Here is a 21,491-nt window from a genome sequence, read left to right as displayed (position 1 = left end):
GTAGACAGAATTATTGCATGATTCGTCATTGTATAGGAATTACTATGCCACATAAATATTCATTACACTCAAACCGTTCTCGTTAAAAACAGTTCTTTGTGTAAGCAAAAATAATCTGTTTATTATTTCTGCTATATATAACACATCTAGCTAGTGTTCCGGAAACTAAAAACATATTTAACAGGAGTGAAAAGGGAGAACAATATAGAACTAAAATAATTTGAATTTCTGCATTTTCCTTAATGTTTTTCTTGTATATTCCTCCTTGAGAAATTTCCTCCCCTCTTTCTATTAGAAGCAACTCTCCCGGTGTCTCACCTGCTTAGTCCTTTAGAGATAAATAAATATTGCCAACACTTTTGTTACTTTAAAAATTTCGTTAAAAACAGATGATGACGGTGTGTGTTTAAATTACGGGTACCTCAGATGACAGAGGCACAGGAAATGTATGTGAAATTTATAAATAAATATAAAAAAATAGGTACTTTTGTAGCTTTCGAAACTTTATCTGTAATGACAACTTCTCTGTGGAGACTGAATATATGCTCGTGCGTAATTTTACATCAATATGTAAGTACATTTCTAGATGATTATCTTTCGTTTTCTATTCACAATAAACTGTTTATATAAAATTTCAAATATAAATCCTTGTAGTTGAAAACTGTCAGTACCTGTGAAAGTAAAGGCCAGGACCAGTAACAACAAACCATTCAGGTAGTCCATTCCAGATGCTTTCATCACCACATCAGTATCAGATTTACAGTTTTGCTCCAAAGATGCTTTTCATCAGTAGGCAAAAAGCAACACCTGACTTCCAACACTCAATCAGGCATGCTACAACACACCACACAGTTTAGTTCTGAGTGTCAGCATCCGATGTAACTAGATACCGGGTTGAACTAACTGGGATGCTCAGCTGCACACACAGGGAGGGGGCCACAGTCAGTGACACAGCTCCTCGCTCAGAAAAGATAGTGAGAGGACAAGAATGTGAGTGTCGTTCACTGTCAGCATACACACATACACACATATACACACATACACACATACACACACACACACGACAAATTTACACTGATAGCAAACAGTTATAACGCCATTTCCTTGCTTGATGCCAAATTTTATTTCAGTTTTGTTATTCCAGATTTTTCTGTCCTTCAGGGTTCATCCTGAGTGTTAACTCCAGCCTGTCATCTTCAGGCCCGCAAGGTGTTCTTGTTCATCGTCTCCGGAGAATGTAGAAGTAGATGAGGTGGTAAAGATTTTACCTTTTACCTGGGGCTGGCGTCACAGAATGTGGTTTTGATGTATAATCGTCATGTTCAGGGTGGATCTAAGAAATAGAAAAACATTATTTTTTATATTCTTATTTCTAAAATTAAATTACTCCATCAGTTGTGGCGACATGTGATCTCAGAGGTAAATCCTTCTGAAAGTAGAAATTTTTTAAAATTACATCTGTCGTAATTAAAACTTACTATCATGCAATCCTTCTCTCTCTCTCTCTCTCTCTCTCTCTCACACACAATGATATAGACACTTCATTAAAAGATCGCGGATGATTAAAATAAAGTCTTGATTTTTTAATAATAATAATCATCATCATTATTATCATCATCATCATCATCATGATCGCGTTCAAAAAGGAGCATGTCCTCAATGTTTAAGGAAAGTATGAGACATGTGCAGAATACGATGGACGGAAGGAGAACAACCATTCAGACAAGCAATAAACGACAAACATAGAAAACAAAAAGCAGAATCAGGAAAGAATTAATGAGGATGGAGAGTGTCATTCATCTGCAGAGAAGGACAACATGCGGACAAGTCAAGAAACTATATACACAGCTTTTAGTACATACTTTTTCCCATTCGGTCAGGAATTCTATTCTGGTAATGACCCCATCATCTGCAACAAAAAAACTTGTTTTAATTAACGCTTGTTCATTAGAAAGCAACATATTGACTTCATGGATAACATGGATTAATAAAACTGCCTACCAAAACTGGAGAGTTGGGGAGGGGAGAGATTGCTAGTGAGACAGACAGACAGACAGGCAGGCAGGCAGGCAGGCAGGCAGGCAGGCAGGCAGGCAGACAGACAGACAGACAGACAGACAGACAGACAGACAGACAGACAGACAGACAGACAGACAGACAATGATAGGGTGGCGAAAGAGTTTCAGCATAAACAGTGTTCACGGTGTCAATAAGTTTTCCATCTTTTTTCACTAAGAATAAATCAAGCGATGACGTGTTAAAAGAAGAGAATTTCGTAGAGTGCCAGTTACTCACTGTTTGTATCGAAGACCTTAAACAAACGAATTTTTTCGTCGAAGGTGAGTGTGGTGTTGGTGACTCGATTGAACAGCAGCTCGGCCGAGTGTCGGTTCTCCTCCTTTTCTTCAGGAGTGTATTCGGTGATCGACTCCCAGCACTTAATGAACTCTTCTTTGGTGATGATACCATCAGCTGAAACCGCCATGACGACTCTCTTACGCAATAAATCAACCGTGAACTAAGGGTAAGGTAGTTAATGTCTGATAAAGGTATTGAAAGTTGTCCCGTTGTCGAACAGTTAAGTTGTTAGGTGGAAGCCCTAAAAATCGTCCATAATTGGATGAAGGATGGTAGATGAGTCGTTGACCAATGACATCTCTTGTTGAATGTATCAGGACAAATATGTGACCTTAAGTAGAGAAACCAGAAACTGGCAAGATACTGCACGGTACATCCATGCACACACACTAACACACACACTAATACAAGCACAAACACATACACACCAACACACATACAGAGGTCAGTGAAGATGATGGGTGTGTACTGTTACCATTCGAGTCTGCATTGGGAAGGTTGGTCCAGAACTCTGTCACATTCACTTTGTTGTCACCATCTTGGTCGAAAAAACTGAAGACTTTGTTATAGATGTGGGCGTGGGGTCCTCCAGGTACATGGACACTGAAAGAAATGTCATGTCATTCCTTCAGTTCATGAAAGTGCCCTTTAGTTAAGGGAATATTTTATCTTTTTCCGGAATCAAGCAGCTTCTTTCACAATATAATGCCAGGACATTTTGCTTTTATTGCAAATCTTATAAAATGTGTTCTTGAATGTGAGAATTGTTTATTTCTCTACTATATGTTTGTTTGTCTAGAGATTTGATAGTGCAGGCTTCAACCGAGGCTTGTGAGGTAGTGGTCAATGTAGACAAAAGAAACTATCATGTAGCTCGTACAAAGTATGTTAGACAATAATTAATTATCAATAAACGATAACAGCAGATTTAAGTACATCTCTATCGCTGAAGGCACACAAGTGTTCAATGCTGCGCGTTCGCGAACACACACACTTACAAAGGTGAAAACACAGATACCTGCACATTTCTTACCTGAAGCACAAGGTAGTCAGAGAGACCAAGATCCAGTAAGACAGCATAGTGACGGATTCAGCAACGTACGTGGCAGGCAAAGCTTCACCTGCAGAAACTTATATACACCTGTACGTGGACAGGAGGGTGCGTTGCTGTCCCGCCTTCTCTCTCTCTCGCGCGCGCACGCTGTCTTGGTCAGTATGTTTGTCACAGATGTGTATACGAAAAGAAAAGATAAAGTGTGGGGAGGAGGGGCATAAGAGTGCCAAAGCAGGTAGGACCGTGATGTGACCAAAAATAAATGAATACAATAATGAATATCAATATTTTCCAATTAAGGATTATTACCACTTAAAAATGTGATGTCTCTATGAAAAAAAGAAGAGGAAGTCTTTAAATGGAAGAAAGTTTAACCAAGAGCACCGAGTGTCTAGTTAAACGCTCCGTCATACTCCGGGAAAGGAAGGAAGACAATAGAGTAGCAAAAATAAATAAAAGATGAAAAGAAATCAAGCGCAAAAGACAAGATGACGAGAACAACAAAGAATGAAACAAAGATAGAACAAAAGAAAGAAAAAGAAATATCATGATTAGTCACCACCGGTACAAGCAACAGCTTGCCGCAAGATAGACTTTATCCATGATGAAAGCTCACAAAAACAAATGTAGAAGACAAGCGGTAGATATAGTGTTGTCTTCCAATTGTCCAGTAGTCAATAATCAGTGTGTGTGTGTGTGTGCACTGAAAGACTGGAGTGAATGGATGTTTAATTAGGAGGATTAATCACGCACAGCTGACCCAGTCATTAAGGTTGTGGGCTGTTACTTTCCACACCTGCAGGTGAAGACAGAGAACGAGAGGGAGGAGAGGAAAGAAAGAATGTTCTAGACATAGAAGGAATCTTTCTATGTTTATATTTTTTTTTGCGCGCATTGAAATAACAATACAATACTACAATTTTTCATTTCTTCGTCTGGCAAGACGCACGTGTGTGTATATGTGTGTGTGAATGTGTGTTCAATGATTCTTAGTCTCAGTCGCTAAAGAAACGAAAACACAGACAAAACTGAACATGATTTTGACAATTTGATTTGATGGAAAACTTATAGACAAAAGAAACTATCATATAGTTCGCGCAAAGTATGTTAGCAATAATTAATTATCAATAAACGATAACAGCAGATGTAAGTACTTCTATTTCTGTACATCTCTATCTCTCAAACCACACAAGTGTTCAATGCTGCGCGTTCGCTCGAACACACACATACACACACATACACACAAACTTTAAATTCACTTTTCAGGTTGAACTACTGTTCTTTTCCAAGTCAGCTTCGGTCTCCCAACTCTCCTCTTCCCCTGAGGGTTGCAGTCAAGTGCCTGCCTGGCAATGGTGTCAGCTGGTTTGTGCAGGGTGTGTCCTGTCCACCCCCATTTGCGCTTTGTTTACTTTGTTTACTGTTTAGTTGTTCACTTAGCTTGTCTTCAAGGTACGCTCGTTTATTTCAACGGTCTACTTCCTATATCTCTGGGTTCAACCCAGTGCAAGATAATCCAAAGCCATTGTGACTATCCCTTGCAGATGCAAACCTAGAAACACATTCATTGCACATAAACTAGAACCGTTAAGTCCATCACTTACATAAAATGGCCGTGGCTCATCCACCGTAGGTAGACTGCTTCTCCATGGAAAGTAGCATTTCGTTTGTTTTATTTTATTTTTTGGGGGAGAAGGTTCAGGTTGGAGTCCCTTTAGTTGCTAATGTGTCGATACAGTTTGAAGTAACCTATGTATAGGGCTACAGACTATAATCGGAAACATTATTTAGACACTTGGTATGCGTGCACACTTGCAGACACAGATACAGCACGCAAGCCCATAACAGACACACACACACACATACACACATACACACATACACACATACACACATACACACATACACACATACACACATGACAGATTTACACTGATAGCAAACAGTTATAACGCCATTTCCATGCTTGATGCCAAATTTTATTTCAGTTTTGTTATTCCAGAAGTTTCTGTCCTTCAGGTTCACATTAACGCATCCTGAGTGTCAACTCCAGCCTGTCATCTTCAGGCCCGCAAGGTGTTCTTGTTCATCAGCTCCGGAGAATGTAGAAGTAGATGAGACTAACGTACAGGAGAGGTTGGCATCGGAGAATGTGGTTCTGATGTATAATCGTCATGTTCAGGGTGGATCTACGAAATAGAAAAACATTATTTTTTTATATTCTTATTTCTAAAATTAAACTGCTCCATCAGTTGTGGCGACATGTGATCTCACAGGTAAATCCTGCTGATAGTAGAAATTCTTTAAATTACATCTCTTGTAATTAAAACTTACTATCATGCACTCCTTCTCTCTCTCTCACACACACAATGATATAGACGCTTCATTAAAAGATTGTGGATTTGTGGAATACTATAGTCTTGATGATTTAATAATAATCATCATCATCATCATCATCATCATCATCATCATCATCATCATCATAATAATCATAAGAAGAGTCATTATCATCGTATGATTTATAAAGCACATAATTAAGGAAAATTGAGAGTGTCATTCATCTGCAGAGAAGGATAACAGGCGGACAAGTCAACAAACTATATACACAGCTATTTGTACATACTCTTTCCCATTCGATCAGGAATTCTCTTCTGCTAATGACCCCATCATCTGCAACAGAAAACTTGTTTTAATTAACGCTTGTTCATTATACATCTCATTAGAAAGCAACATATTTACTTCATGGATAACAAGGATTAATAACACTGCCTACCAAAACTGGAGAGTTGGGGAGGGGAGAGATTGCTAGACAGACAGACAGACAGACAGACAGACAGACAGACAGACAGACAGACAGACAGACAGACAGACAGACAGACAGACAGACAGACAGACAGACAGACAGACAGACAGACAGACAGACAGACAGACAGACAATGATAGATAGGGCGGTGAAGGAATTTCAGCAAGAGAAGTGTTCAGTGTACCAATAAATTTTCTTTTTCACTAAGAATAAATCAAACGCTGATGTGTTAAAAGAAGGGAAATTCGTGTAGTGCCAGTTACTCACTGTTGGTATCGAAGACCTTAAACAACAGAATTTTATCGTTGACGCTGAGTGTGGTGTTGGTGACTTGCTTGAACAGCAGCTCGGCCGAGTGTCGGTTCTCCTCCTCTTCTTCAGAAGTGTATTGGGTGATCGACTCCCAGGTCTCGATGAACTCTTCTTCCGTGATGATACCATCACCTGAAACCGCCATGACGACACTCTTACGCAATTAACAAACCGTGAACTAAGGGTAAGTTAGTTAATGTCTGATAAAGGTATTGAAAGTTGTCCCGTTGTCGAACAGCATAGTTGTTATGTGGTAACATTAAAAATCGCCCATAATTAAAATTCGATGTCTTGTCGACAAACTAGAGATCACTGATAAAAGAAAAAGGGGCGTAGGTATGGGTTGAGCTAGGTGCTAGTGGTGGTAATAATAATAATAATACTAATGATGATGATGATGATGATGATGATGATGATGATGATGATGATGATGATGATGATGATGATAATAATAAAAAGTTGACTTGTATAGCGCTTTGCCCCACTATTAAAGGTGGGCTCAAAGCACTTTACTAAAGAGAAAAACACACAGCCTTAAGTGGTTACAGCAAGCCAACCGCAGACCATAGTAGCTTTACACGGGAAGGGGGACGGGAGAGAATTAGTTGACCCTCCACCCTACCATCAGGTGAGAGGGTCAACTGGGGTGGAGAGGTCTTTCTTCTGTCCGTGCTGGCTACTTGTTGATTGGATGAAGGATGGTAGGTGAGTCGTTGACCAATGACATCTCTTGTTGAATGTATCAGGGCAAATATGTGACCTTAAGTAGAGAAACCAGAAGCTGGCAAGATACTGCTCGGCACACCCAGGCACAAACACTAACACACACACACACAAACACATACACATACACACTAACACACACACATACAGAGGTTAGTGTAGATGATGGGTGTGTACTGTTACCGTTCAAGTCGGCATTGGGAACTGTGGCCCAGAACTCTGTCACATTCACTTTGTTGTCACCATCTTGGTCGAACAAACTGAAGACTTTGTTAAAGATATGGGCGTGGGGTCCTCCAGGTAAATGAGAACTGAAACAAATATCCAGTTCATGAAAGTGCCCTTTAGTTAACGGAATATTTTATCTTTTTCTTGAATCATGCAACTTCTTTCACACTATGTTGCCGGGACATTTTGCTTTTATTGCAAATCTTATAAAATGTTTTCTTGAATGTGAGAATTTTTTATTTCTCTTCTCTATCGTCATGGATGTGTCAAAGAGGCAAAATCACATGATCTGCACATTTCTTACCTGAAGCACAAGGTAGTCAAAGAGATCAAGATCCAGTAAGACAGCATAGTGACGGATTCCGCAACGTACGTGGCTGGCAAAGTTCACCTGCAGAAACTTATATACACATGTATTTAAGGGGGGACAGGGGGGTGGGTGCTGCTGTGCAACCTTCTCTCTCTCTAGCGCTGTCTTGGTCAATATGTTTGTCCCAGATGTGTATACGAAAAGAAAAGATAAAGTGTGGGGAGGAGGCGTGGCAAAGTACGTAGGACCGGGATGTGACCCCCAAAAAATACAATAATGAATACAAATTTTCTCCAATTAACCATTCCTACCACTTAAAAAAGTGATGGCGCTATGAAACAAATAAGTGGAAGCCTTTAACTGGAAAAAGGTTTAACCAAGAGCACCGAGTGTCTAGTTAAACGCTCCGTCATACTCCGGGAAAGGAAGGAAGGCAAGAGAGTAGCAAAGGTGAATGAAAGATGAAAAGAAATCAAGCACAAAAGACAAGATGACGAGAACAACAAAGAATAAAAGAAAGATAGAAAAAAGAAAGAAGAAGAAATATCACGATTAGTCACCACCGGTACAAGCAACAGCTTGCCGCAAGATTGGCTTCATCCACGATGAAAGTACACAAAAACAAATGTAGAAGACAAGCGATAGATATAGTGTTGTCTTCGAATTGTCCAGTAGTCAATAATCGGTGTGTGTGTGTGTGTGTGTGTGCACTGAAAGACTAAAGTGAATAGATGTTTAATCAAGAGGATTAATCTCGCACAGCTGAACTAGTCATTAAGGTTGTGGGCTGTTACTTTCGACACCTGCAGGTGAAGACAGAGAACACAAATCCTGAACTAAATGAGACGGATTAGAGGAAAGAAAGAATGTTGTAGAAATAGAAGATATGTGTGCAAGAAGCGCGAGTGCGTGCATAGGTGTGTGTATGTGTGTTTAATGCATCTTAGTCTCAATCCTTAAAAATACGAAAAAACGTAGACAAAATTGAACTTGATTTTGACCGTTTGATTTGATGGGAAACTGATAGAAACAATGATTTTTCTGCTTGTGTTTTCAAAAAATTCCTTGCTGGTAAAAAAAATTGTGTAGGTATGCACTAAGTCATGAATACTGAGCTTTAGTCGCTATCTGAGAGTAGTTACAATCTCAGGCAAACAAACACAAATATCTCGTGTACATAAGTGTGAGAAAATTTATGTACTAGGTTTCAGGGTTGCAGTCGTCTTCTGTAATGCAAACGATGAACTTTACCCTCGCCATGTTTGTGAGCTTTGACTTCTTCCTCATCCTTCTCACACACATCATTCAAGCATACACAGAAGTGCCTATAAGAGTACTCATTAAAGAAATTAATTACAAGTACATAATTAAGATTGTAAATGCGCTGTTCAAATGTTTAACTCATGAGAAAAATACCGGAACAGTCAATGGGAGAGAAGCACACTTTGTTACTTTTTCTTATAACATACTCTAAAACCTGTAAAATAGAAATTTGTGGGCGTAGATTCTTCAGTGTGATGTTCCAACCTTTGGTTAGGAGAGTCTGATAGAAAGAGAACTACAACCTAGCTGCGCATATAGTTTCTTTTTCTCTGAGCAGTTTGTGTTTTTTTACCCCGATATCAGTAGATGTAGGCGATAGAAGACTAAACTGTAAATTTCAACCTCCGAAACCCTTCGGTTAATTAATTACCCGCTACGTTTCGCTCATGCGATCAATCAGCGCTGATAACAGTGTACTACGTCACGCTGGTGCACCACTCACAACATTGTGACGTCTACACCAATCAGAGAGAGAGAATGAGCGACAGTTGGGATTATTCGTACTCTGACAGTCTGCATTTTTCGTGGTTCTGAACAAATGTTACTTTAGCACGAGACATGCAGACTTTCAATGTCCGAATAACATGAACTGTCGCTGTGATTGGTGTTGGCTGCTGACAATGTTGTGAATGGTGGTCCAACGTCACGTGGTCTTTCATGTGTTTACAGAATCTCTATATTGCTACAACCATGTGAGCTAATGATAACTGCTACTTTACTTTTGCCTTCAATGTAACATTAAAATATCTTTACTTGACTTCTACTCTTGCCCGTGGAAACAGTCGAGTCGTACGATACAGTAGAAGGCTGTCACGATCTGGGGATGAGTGGTGTAGGATGTCCGCCCTTGATTCTCTTTTCGTCTTCCGCCTTTCTGCTCCATCATCAGTTTTAGCTCTGCCTTAATAAAAACAAAGTGCCAGTGTGTGTGGCTTGTTAAAGCACACACATTACAAAATTAAAACCCGAGCATAAGAAATCATGTTTCTCTATATGACCGTAAGTGTCGATATATAGCACGTGAGTAAAATGGAGAGGAGTGTAGAGTTTGGTGGTCAATTATTTGACTGTGAACGCCAAGTGAAGGCAACAGTTTACAAAAAAGTAAAGACACATAGTTTGCTATATGGAATTTAGTTTGAACAATAATCCTTCTGTTTTAGAAGAAAAAGGACAGCTAAGGTAAAAAAAAGTGCATTAGAGCAAAGACAAATAGACAGGTACCTTTAGAAGAAAAAAATGTCAAAAATATAAACATGGAAAAAAAGAACACCAATATCCATAGATTTAAAACGTAGGCTGGTAACACGCAGAAAAGTTTAAAAAGTTTCAAAAAAATCCCATGCAATTGCTTAAGCTGTTGTTGAAAGTAATACCGGGTTTTTTGTGTGAGTAGCTGTTCTGATGTCTGCCATCAACATCGAAAGTCACTGTAGTAAGTTCAGTAGACACGGAGACAATCGGCTTGAAAAATGGAGGAGTTGCCGCCCTTTCACTTGATGTATAAGGCACAAACAACGAAAGCATTAACAACGCCAATGGCAAAAAAAAAAAACAACCTTCGTACATGACACGTAGAAAAATTGTTCCAGGTCAAGATATGGATCGCTCAGTTAAATGAATAATTAGTCCAGGACAAATGAAATTTGCACGCAGGACGCCTCTACCTGCAAAACCTTCTACCCATAATGCACAGCAAACAGAAAAAATCTTAAGCATGCTATAATTATCTTCCTTTCACACATGTTTCACGCCTATCGTTGTAATTATAATCACTTTCACACTAGCTTAAATACCAAACTATGTAACATCCTTTGATGCCTCACAGCCATGACGGTTGAGTTTGGTACCCACAACACGTGACACACATGACAACATACTCAAATAAAACCAAATACAGCAGAAACTTTCTAGGGATTCAAAATCCGTACTATTAAAAAAAGTAGTAGACAGGTCCACATTCACAAAGGAAGTCAATGTAGACAATGGTATATAAAATTTCAAACTTTGAAAAAAAATTCTGTTCTGTTTCATAATCCGAGTAGCAGCAACATACACGGTTTAATGTAAGCCAAGATAATTTGAATACAGTTTGCACGCACACACATTGAATATGTTGATGGAGATAACAATGGGTATGTACCTCTTTTAATTCCTTATTTGTGTGTGTGTTTTGAAAATATATTTTTACCCTCAAGAACTTGCATAGCCATCAACTACATGTGTATATAGATTCCTTTAGAGTTTTTGTTTTGCTGTCATCCATATTATAAATAGAAAATATTAATAAATAAAAATACCCCAAAACAGCTCTTCAAAATCTTTGCTCATTTCTGTTTCATGGTGTGTGACATTTTCTGTTGTCATAGCTGAAATATTTTTACATGTCATTGTACTTGCATCTGTCTATGCCTGAGCTGTGCTGACAGACTTTCTGTCCATCAGCATCCGTAGCATAGAGATGCAGGTACACAAGGTTTGAACCTTAGTCCGGCCACTGACCGGAGGACAGGTGTTTGCTGATGGACTGTCTGCCCATCAGCATCGTATCATGGCGGTTACAAAACACAAGTTATGACACCATTGTCCGGTCCTGACCGCTTGCCAGGGTTTGCTTTACCCCGGTTTGCAGGGACCGGATCCCAGACATTGGTCTTTATTATCTCTTTCTTCAACCCTTTTCACTGTTTTGTGGAAAAACATGAAGACTTTATGGAACATGCTATAAACAATGTTAGTTGCGGGCTTTTGGAAGGAAAGAAAGAAAGGTGCTAAGACATGTTACTAGTCCAATTTCCGCATGTTCAAAGGTTGGTCGGGATTTTCGTCCTTAATTCTAGTTATTTTCATGTTTTGAATCATCATTATGACTATAATGACTGAGAAAAATGGAAAAAAGTGCTAAGTGTCTGTGCGTGTATTTATGGAATGTGGTGTGTGGTATGTGGATGTGTGAAACTCAATCTTCTATTATTTATAACAAATTTTGTCTTACCAGATGCACATTCCGTCATCGTAAAACCACCTGAAAAAGTGAGCAAAAGTTGTAATCAAACAAAAAAGCTGTAGTTGGACGGGAGAAAAAGTAAAGAGAGAGAGAGAGAGTGAACGAGAAAGAATTTAAAAAAATAGAAAAGAAGAAAAGGTGCATGATTTAAGCTAAAAAGACAAAGTAGGTAGACAGTTTCATTGCATGAATAGTCATTAACTATATTACATACCTCTATGCGTCTCTCTCTCTATATATATATTTTTTCAGGTTTAAAATTATGGTTTTTTTATGTATTTACTATTGCTTTACATAATCCATCCACGCGATTATGTTATTGCCTATCTAGAAGCATTTGTTTTTGTTTTATTGTTATGATAATGCTGGGTAGTGAGAAGTTCCCTGGGTGGTTGATTTCTTGTCATGTTTGTGGTAAAGTTCGATGTCATAATGTACAACTTAATGTAAGTAAATTAAAAATGTATTTATGCTTCATTCTAAGGTTTTCTTCTGACTTTGTTTTCTAAGGTAAGCAGCTGTTTGCAATCCTATCCTTAATTAACCACACTTACCAGATTCCATCTCCAGAAAATCTCCTGCAAAAATAAAACATAAAATGCTTAAGAAGCAATGGGGGCATCAGCAGAAGTCAATGAGTGTGTGAGAGAAATACAGAAAGTGGTGTTTATGGGGTTTGTATGTGCATGTGTCTTAGTAAATGCTTTTGAATGTATATAAAAAAATATTAGAGGGAGATGAGAAGCACGAATGAGGTAAAGAAAGAATTAGAAAGAGAATGAATAAAGGAAAATTCACTTATGGAACGTGGTATGTGGTGTGTGGATGTGTGTCTTATCAAAAGGTTTTATAGGCGAGAAAAGAAAAACCAAAGCGTGAAAAGAAAGAAAGAAACATATAAAGTCGGAAGACAATTGTAAATTAAGTTTAACATTTTACCCTTTTCAAACTTTTGTGCATATGTGAGGAGGTTATTACATTTTTTTTCGACATGAAGAATTTGTGAACTTCAACCTTCTATTATTTATAAAAGTTTTGTCTTACCAGATGCATATTCCGTCATCGAAATATCACCTGAAAAGGTGAGCAAAAGTTGCATTCAAATAAAAAAAGCTGTAGTTGGACGGGAGAGAATGTAAAGACATAGATATTGAGCGACAACGAGTTAATAAAAGAAAAAGAAAAAGATAAAAAGGGGCAAGATGAAGTAATACGAAGTAAGTAGACAGTTTCTTTGCATAGTTATTAGCTATATTACATACTTCTATGCGTCTCTCTCTCTATATATATTTTCAGGTTTTAAATTATGATTTTCTATGTATTTACTATTGCTTTACATAATCTATCCATTATGTTATTGGCTATCTAGAAGGATTTGTTTTTGTTTTATTGTTACGATAATGCTGGATAATGAGAAGTTCCATGCGGGTTGATTTCTTGTCATGTTTGTGGTAAAGTTCGATGTCATCATGTAAAAATTAATGTAAGTGAATTTAAAGGATGTGAATGGATTTTGTGTTGTTCTGGTGTCAAACGCGTGCTGCGTGTAATGTGTCAACATGAGTACCAAGTATATACAAGTATATACAACAATCTATTTAACGAAGAAGACACTTTTCTATCATTGGTAATCATGTTGGAACAAATTGAAACGTATTTCTTTCCTATATTTTGTAGCTACATGTGTGAAGAATTTATAATAAAGAAATAGTTAGATCATAGTCAAAATTATGTTAATATTAATGAATTATATATGTACATTAAGGTATTAACATACTTTGAGTAACCCTATATACTACGAGAATTTTATAGCGTTGGCTGTACCAGGATTTTCTTTTTAGATTTTGTGTATTTATGATTCATTCTGAGGTTTTCTTATGGCTTTGTTTTCTAAGGTAAGCAACTGTGAAAATTTGCAGTCTTATCCTTTTTTTTTAGCCACACTTACCAGATTCCATCTCCAGAAAATCTCCTGCAAGAATCAAACATAAAATGCCTATGAAGCAACGGTGCCGCAGCAGAAGTGAATGAGTGTGTAAAAAATATTAGAGGAGAAGCACAAAAGAGAAAAAGAAAGAATTAGAAAGAGAATGAACGAAAGAAAAAATTAAAAAATGAAAGAAAGAAAAAAATTAAAAAAGAAAAAAAGAAAAAATATAAAAATAAAGAATAAAAGAAAGAAAAGAGAGAAAGAATCAATGAATTAAAGGAAGGAAAATGAAAGAAAGAATAAAAGAATAAAGAACATGAAAGAGAGAAGCAATGAACAAATGAATGAAAACAAAAAGAACGAATGAACAACAAAAACAATGAAAGAATGAATAAATGAATAAATAAAAGGAAGAATCAAATACAATGAATTTATGAATGAAAGAAAAAGAGCGTGAAATAGAAAACTACAAGCACAAAATACAACTAAAAAGAGTAGACATGCTTACTGCATTATTTACAAACTTAATATATAGTACACTGAAATCAATAGAGATATCTTTTTGAGCAGGCAAACTATATCCTATTATATTTTGTTATTTATTGCACCTCTTCAGTGAAAAGATCTTACAAAAAAAATAATTAAAATGCTTCATGTTTGTGTTTGTTTTCTCCAATTATCAACATGCTGAAGTCGTGCGTTTGTGATTTATCAGAAGTCACCCTTACCAGAAGAATAATCCAGAGTCAGAATATTCTCCCCTGTACAACAAAACAGAAAGTGATAAATAAACATGCATAATAATACATAGCAACATTATCTTTCCCGGTACTTGTGTGGGTGTGTGTGGACGGGGAGTTGGTTTGTGGGTATGGGTGGGAGTAGGAGAGAAAGAGAGAGGAATAAGAACATGAGATAACTAAAATAACTAAGAAGGAAGTTGTAGTGTCTGATTGGTCACTTTACAAACACTCAGGATGTCAGTTTGCGAGACTGAGAGATAATGTCATGTCATCTTCACCACTTAGTACTTCCTGTCCAGCAGTGATTATAGAATAGACGAGTGACATATGGATCGACTAGTCGGTAATTTAAAGCCACCATAACTCAAATTAAAGCTGTTGTTTAAATGATAACTAGAAATAACAGAGAAAATCTCTCAATCATGTAAAGCAGCTGATAGGACGAGTTGTATGTAGTAAAGTGTTGTTAGTGTATCTGTATCAACTAAAGTGAAGAGCAAAAGAAATGCATCTTTTCGGTATGAAGTTCAGAAAAGCTTAGTATAGTAAAAATTAAATTTTGTCTCTTTTATTACTGCAAAAAATTCTTTAACAACTGCTACGATAATATGATTGCTAGCTTGATGTTCAGTTTAAATTGTGAATCGTGGGTACGTAAGATAAAAATGTACAGAAAGAAATAAATATGAAAATTTTACATCATCACAAATGGTGCTATTTTAGTCTCCGTACTTTTATCTTTAACAACAACTGTATTGTACTTTAGGTATTTACATTATAGAGTTGTGTATGATTCCCCCGTAATATGTAATTATATTTATATTTGAGTTTTTTAGTTTATAAATTTCAATAAAATAGTTTATAATAAAATATCAAATATATATCCTTCTAGCTAAAATCAGTCAGTACTGCACCTGTGAAAGTAAAGGCCAGGACCAGTAACATCAAACCACCCAGGTGGCTCATTCCAGCTGTTTTCATCACAACAATACTGGAGTCACAGTCTTGCTTGCTGGAGCTTGGGTGATGCCACTGACATGTAGATGGACGACAACAGAGTTTAACGCCCATCCGAGGCTCCGACACACCCATTCTTTTTCAGTGAGAGTGTCAACATCCGTGTAAATCCACTCAGCATCATGGCATCCCCGGCGCCACACAGTAGAGGGCCCTAAAATTATTATTGAGACTGTATAATTATTATTGTTTCAGGACGTGCAGTGTACACCAAGACATAAAATAATAGCTGTTGAATGTTTGTAGCCATCTTTGTGTGTCACTGAAAAAAGGATGCAATAGCAAATCATAAAATGATTACATATTACAGTAGCATCGGACATTGGGCGTGGACAGATTAGTAGAAAGTTGGCAAATCGTCCTTCTGCTCTTCTCTCTCTACCCTCTCTGTCTCTTTGTATGCGTATTCTTAAGCCAGGTGAAGTTTCTTGTAACTAGATTAAATTTTTAATATTTTAAATATAGAAAAAAACATGTAGTGCTAACGTGTGTATTGAAGTGTTTTTGTCATCTGGTCACTAATTGTGATATTAACGTCTGCAATAATTAAAGTTTACGACTAATTTATCAGCGAGTCCACCTAAAAGACTCATGATAAATAAACCTCCTCGGCCAGAAAGACCTATTGCCCTCATCCCCCACTCTCCAGACATATCAGACAGGTCTACAGATGGTCAATACTCAGTGGGGTGTGGTCCTCTCTGACTAGTTTTCATTTCCTCCATATTCACACTCGCAGGATGATCTTAGCAAAAAAGCATCCACACACAATGTCTCACAGAAACTGACCAGTCTATCTAGATTAACACTCCTCCCCCATCATTATCATCTTCCCCCTATCCCCGACCTCATTAACTTTGTTATCCGCTATTTTTAAGCTAATCAGTTCCAGTGCACAAACTATCACGTGTGCCCTATAAAACATGCATTAATAAATTATATCTACATATATAAATGTTATTTTTCAAAATGTAAACTCTGCTATAGTCTATATCAAAAAATCATTCACCATGTAGAAGCATAATGTCCATGTATTGCTCAATGTATAAGGTACACCACCCACGAGCAGGGTAACACAAGACATCTAACCGTTCTTTAGAGATATTGTTTATGGGGATATCTCGAAACACAGGGTTTTGTCACTTAAGTGATAAAGCGGATACTTGTGACAAGGAGGTGTCAGGGCGGATGTAAAGTGGAGATATTTTATATTAAATTGAAGGCATAACGAAAGAGCAGGGATCTCATGGTTGTGCGTAGCTACACTGTATGATTCTACAAAACTCACTCCAGTCCAGTCTGAGGGCTAGCTATTAGTTTCACGACTTGTTAGCCAAAGATTCAAGTAAACAGGACACCAAGAGCGACCACTGTTATAAGAGAGCTTGGAGTCAGTCACACGCTTTTTAGACGGGTACCCGTCTCTAGATTGGGGTGTGCAGTTCTGTGATGATCGTGGACTGGCAACGGACCCACACACACACAAACAAACAATCAGACGCGCAAGCTTTCATACTTTTCCAGCATTGATACCGAAGAAAATCAACTTTGCTGATACTCGGAGGCGGACGTGGTCGGGGAGACATCCGGGTCTGCGCGGCTTCACTTCTTCACCTAAGTGGTCGTTGTTGGTATCCTCTCTGGTTGATGAGGACAGCCACTTCACCGTAAGAACAGATAGGTGAAGTGCTGCCACATTCTGTGTTTTAGTTGGGGTTTTTTTTCATGCTTTTGCACAGTTATCTATCGTTGGATTTTCTTCCGTGTATTTTTGAGTATGCAGACAGTGTGAGTGAGAGAGAGAGGGGTTGAGAAAGAGTAAAAAAAGGGGGTAAATATAGGAAAACAAACTGATCGTCTAGAAAATACTAAACACTAGTGATTCAAATATAAAACACATAGAGAGAGAGAGAGAGAGAAAAGTGACTTGAGAGAGACTTGAAACACAAAGCAAACCAACAGGTAAACTGACACACAGATGGTCAACTTTAGTCAGAGGCCTAACCCACTATCTGTATCCCCGGAAACAATGTACGTAGATGATGTTACGCAATCATCGCGCATGCGCAGAAAGTCCTGCCCTGACCAGGAAGGAGTATCTTCATTCAGAGACCTCGTTATCCTTCCCACAGTGAGTCCTTTATCGCCTCAGAGACTTCATCACACAAGCATCTGACATCAGCTTGTCTCACTCCTCTGTAGCAAACCTGACATCAACTGTCATGAGTGGGTCGTGCGGTCTGGTGCCGGTCATCCTGGTCCTGATTGTCGCCGGTAAGTCTTCATTGCTTTGATTTGGTGTTGGAGAGGAATTTTTGTTTTCTGTTCTCCAAGTTTGTCTGCTGTTCTCCCTGTCTGCTGTTTCTTCTGACTGTCGACTTTCTCCTGTTCGGCCATTCTTACTAATCTTTCCTGTTTTGCTGTCTTACTTCTTGCCAATCTTCCTTTGTGATATTGTAGCTCTCAGATATGTCTTTTTCTCATTATTGTCTCGTTTTGTGTTCAACCTTCTCTTATTTTTTGTTTGTTTGGTGTTTTTCTTCTTTTCTTTATATTCCATTTCTTTCTCTTAACTCCTTTCTTGTTGTTTTTGTTCTTTTTTCTTTGTCCACGCCATCCTCATATGGATAGTATTACATTTTTAACGAGAACCACAACTGTTAAATGAGGAACAAAGATTGTTTTCAAAGGGAGAGAGCCTAGAAATGGGGAAAATATACTTAATCATTACCTGCCATCACTTCACTGAGAGTGTGCACGTGATTTGATTAATTTGTACTGATTTGCGGCAATATCTTCACCTTTGTAAATGGCCTGTAGTTTTCTTTAATTTTAAGGCTTTGAGATTTTTTGTATGTTGTGGTTATCAAGGATTTGTGTTAGAAGAAAGGATGAATTAAAAGCATTTAAAATCCAAGGAGAGAGCACAGACTTGACAAGTAACGCGCTCACACAAATGTAATAAGAAGTTTATGGTGTGTTTGAAATAAATAGTAAATTAATTTTCCCTGAACCATGTAAAAATCACAGCAACTCTATTAGTTTGAAAAATAAATAAATAAATAAAATAAAGTAAAAAAAAAATAGAATAAACCTTTAATGCCTTTTACAGAAAAGATTCAATTCTGTGAGGTCACATTTATCTATAGAAATGTCTAATTGCCATACCTAATATGAACCCAACCATTCCGAGCTGTCAACTCCACGACAAACTGTACAATGGCTGACCTGTGTTCCTGACCTGTTAATGGTGAACTGTGTATACTTTGATGTTGAGACGAAAGGAAGTACTCGCCCATATCCGGGAAATTGTTTCTTGTACTGAACTTTAAACTATTTGAAAGAGAAATCCCCTCTAGACCATTTAACTATTATGTTCCTTTATCAAGTCGAAAAATTGACTAGTTAAGAGACAAAGTTAGGTGTTAAAATAATGTTTGTGACATGTATGCACACAATAATTCAGCTGCTTATTTTCTAATTTTAGTAACAGGGACACAGGCACAATGTACCGACCCAGAATTAAATACATTGTTTAAATGTATTACTCCTTACAATGACAAGTTCAACAAGACTTTTGGAACTGGAGGCTCATGCAACAATACTATTATACGTGTATCTGCAGACGTGTGCAAGTGAGTTACACAGACTTTTTATTCTTTATACCTTAATATATATATACATTAAACACCAATACAATCTCCTCTTTCTCAGTTCAAATGACACACATACACACACTCTCACAAGCATCACACACGATCAAAGAGAAGACAACATTTATTTTTTTAAAGTTATCGACATAATAATGTAGTGCATGCTACCAGCTAATAGAAAAAATAAAATGCTTAAAAATGTCAAAGATCACGCTGTTTCGTACTCTGACTTCTCTATTCTTCTGAGCTCTGCCATGTTGGTCTAGGTGAAATATCTACCAACTGTGCCAAGAGCAGATACAAAAAGAAAAAAAATAATCTAGGCTTTAACAATAATTTATTGTTCACTTGTACTCCAGGGATTTCGCCTCCATTGTGAACTGTACCAACCAGCTAGACGTATCCAGAACATCATGTCGACCACACGCTGTGGAACAGATCGACCAACATTTGTGTATGGTTATAAATCTCAATTGTACTAAAAAAAAGATTATGATGATCGAATGAAAACACACATACACTTATGTATGTAAGTTCTCCCCCGAAAAGTATCGTACATGTATGTGTAAAGATTCATGTATAACTATTAAGAATACCCACTAACTAATGATAGATTGAGAGATAAATACAATATTACTGAGATCCTTAGTATTTAAGATTTGTATATTTTATCTGCAGATAAAGCATGTAGATATTATTGAGAATGCTGATAAGAACGAAAGTGAATGAATTGCTTTTTGGCACTGAATCATTGACAAACACCTTGTTCTTATTACAGTTATTCCTTGTAAAGTGAACGACTTTAAACAATCGTGCCCCAACGCTCCAGCAATTGACGTTGGTAAGAGCTGTGTATTTCTCTCTTCCTCTCTTTCTCTGTCAATCAAACACACACACTCTCTATCTTTTGTGCGGGGAAATTTTAGTATATTTATCGCTTTCACCTTTATACATTAATTTCTTTATTAAATTTCTTCTATAATTTTTTTTTGTTTGTCGAAGGTTTTTATTATTCTTTGTCTTTAGTTGAAGCTTTATAATCCTTATCAAGCATGCTGTAGCTACGAAGTAAATATTAACTATCCTAATGATAAATAAGCGTCTACATATCAGTACATCTGTATGTCTGATTTCCTTTGCACTCAAGGCTCTAGTAGTCGTCTGTAGAGGTAGATGTTGACGATACACAAAACGAACCTCTAGACTGGAAACCGACCTCCTATTCTCATATTCAAACCTTCTGTTAAAGCTGTTTTCAAATACAGGAAACTAAATTACTCTTTAAACAACCCTGGGATAATCTGGCTTCTTCATGCCTACGACCTCTCAACACGAAATTGGAATCCGTTGTGACGTCCATGCGGATTTTTGACAGTTGTAGTCTGGGACAGGGAAAAGTACAACTATAAGCTACAAGTGTAACGATTGATCTTTGTCCCTGAGGTAGGCCTTTTTTTTAAAAAAAAATGTGGTGATTCTGTTGCAGGCGGAGCTTCAGGTGTTAACATCTCGCTGTGGCTGCTGGGAGTGGTCATTATTGTGTCCCTGATAACGCATATGTAGCTGTCACCGCGGGGAAGAAAAGTGCAGGACCTGGATGTGACAAAAAAAGCAAGCAAAACAAAAAGAAGCGTTACTTCACTTTTTCTATTTAAAGGAACATATATACTTTCCTACACAAAGACAAAGGGATACAATATCCCAATAAATACTACGAACTAATTTTGATAATAAATAACCCTACATATAATAAATAAAATAACAGACACTCAAGTAAGAATCAGAATCTTGTTTGTTTTTTGTTTATTTTGCAGTCACTTCTCATTACAAGGTCAACCTTTCACTCGCTCTCTCCTTTCCTCTCGGTATCCTCCTACACATGCACCTTGAAGGCAATGAATACAAATATTCTGCAATTAATCATTTCTACCACTTAAAAGAAAAGTGATCACTTCATAAACAAACAAAAACTTGCCACAAAAGCGGCTTCATCAACGATGAAAGCACACACATCCATTTGTACAAGTCAA

General features: G+C 37.4%; 3 protein-coding genes across 5 annotated transcripts; 1 reads left to right on the top strand and 2 right to left on the bottom strand.

Annotated features, from left to right (window-relative positions):
- Positions 1-1,104: 1,104 nt before the first annotated feature.
- On the bottom strand, positions 1,105-7,934 carry LOC112568787 (putative calcium-binding protein CML23). 3 transcript variants are annotated; one of them, XM_025246265.1, is made up of 5 exons: positions 7,783-7,844; positions 2,834-2,961; positions 2,296-2,472; positions 1,863-1,909; positions 1,105-1,333 (listed from the first exon to the last, which is right to left on the bottom strand). In XM_025246265.1, the coding sequence occupies exons 1-5, from the start codon at positions 7,827-7,829 to the stop codon at positions 1,265-1,267; spliced, it is 468 nt and encodes a 155-aa protein (XP_025102050.1). In that variant the 5' UTR covers positions 7,830-7,844; the 3' UTR covers positions 1,105-1,264. The 3 variants fall into 3 exon arrangements, with proteins under 3 accessions (XP_025102050.1, XP_025102049.1, XP_025102048.1); XM_025246264.1 differs by lacking the exon at positions 7,783-7,844 and adding an exon at positions 3,392-3,540 and having other exon boundaries at positions 1,106-1,333; XM_025246263.1 differs by lacking the exons at positions 1,105-1,333; positions 1,863-1,909; positions 2,296-2,472; positions 2,834-2,961 and adding exons at positions 5,370-5,601; positions 6,036-6,082; positions 6,483-6,659; positions 7,434-7,561 and having other exon boundaries at positions 7,783-7,934.
- A 4,098-nt stretch (positions 7,935-12,032) lies between these two features.
- LOC112568471 lies at positions 12,033-15,993 on the bottom strand. The gene is made up of 6 exons (XM_025245778.1): positions 15,706-15,993; positions 14,777-14,809; positions 14,067-14,090; positions 13,163-13,192; positions 12,673-12,696; positions 12,033-12,136 (listed from the first exon to the last, which is right to left on the bottom strand). Exons 1-6 carry the CDS (start codon positions 15,881-15,883, stop codon positions 12,033-12,035), a joined length of 393 nt encoding a protein of 130 aa, XP_025101563.1. The 5' UTR covers positions 15,884-15,993.
- Positions 15,994-17,723: 1,730 nt separating this feature from the next.
- Positions 17,724-21,241, top strand: LOC112568409. The gene is made up of 5 exons (XM_025245709.1): positions 17,724-18,082; positions 19,296-19,443; positions 19,821-19,915; positions 20,240-20,302; positions 20,948-21,241. Exons 1-5 carry the CDS (start codon positions 18,031-18,033, stop codon positions 21,022-21,024), a joined length of 435 nt encoding a protein of 144 aa, XP_025101494.1. The 5' UTR covers positions 17,724-18,030; the 3' UTR covers positions 21,025-21,241.
- The last annotated feature ends 250 nt before the right edge of the window (positions 21,242-21,491 follow it).

This window comes from Pomacea canaliculata, linkage group LG7, assembly GCF_003073045.1.
Source record: "Pomacea canaliculata isolate SZHN2017 linkage group LG7, ASM307304v1, whole genome shotgun sequence".
NCBI lineage: Eukaryota > Metazoa > Mollusca > Gastropoda > Architaenioglossa > Ampullariidae > Pomacea > Pomacea canaliculata.
The sequence above is the reverse complement of the archived record's forward strand: the minus strand, read 5'-3'. Positions and strand labels throughout refer to the sequence as shown.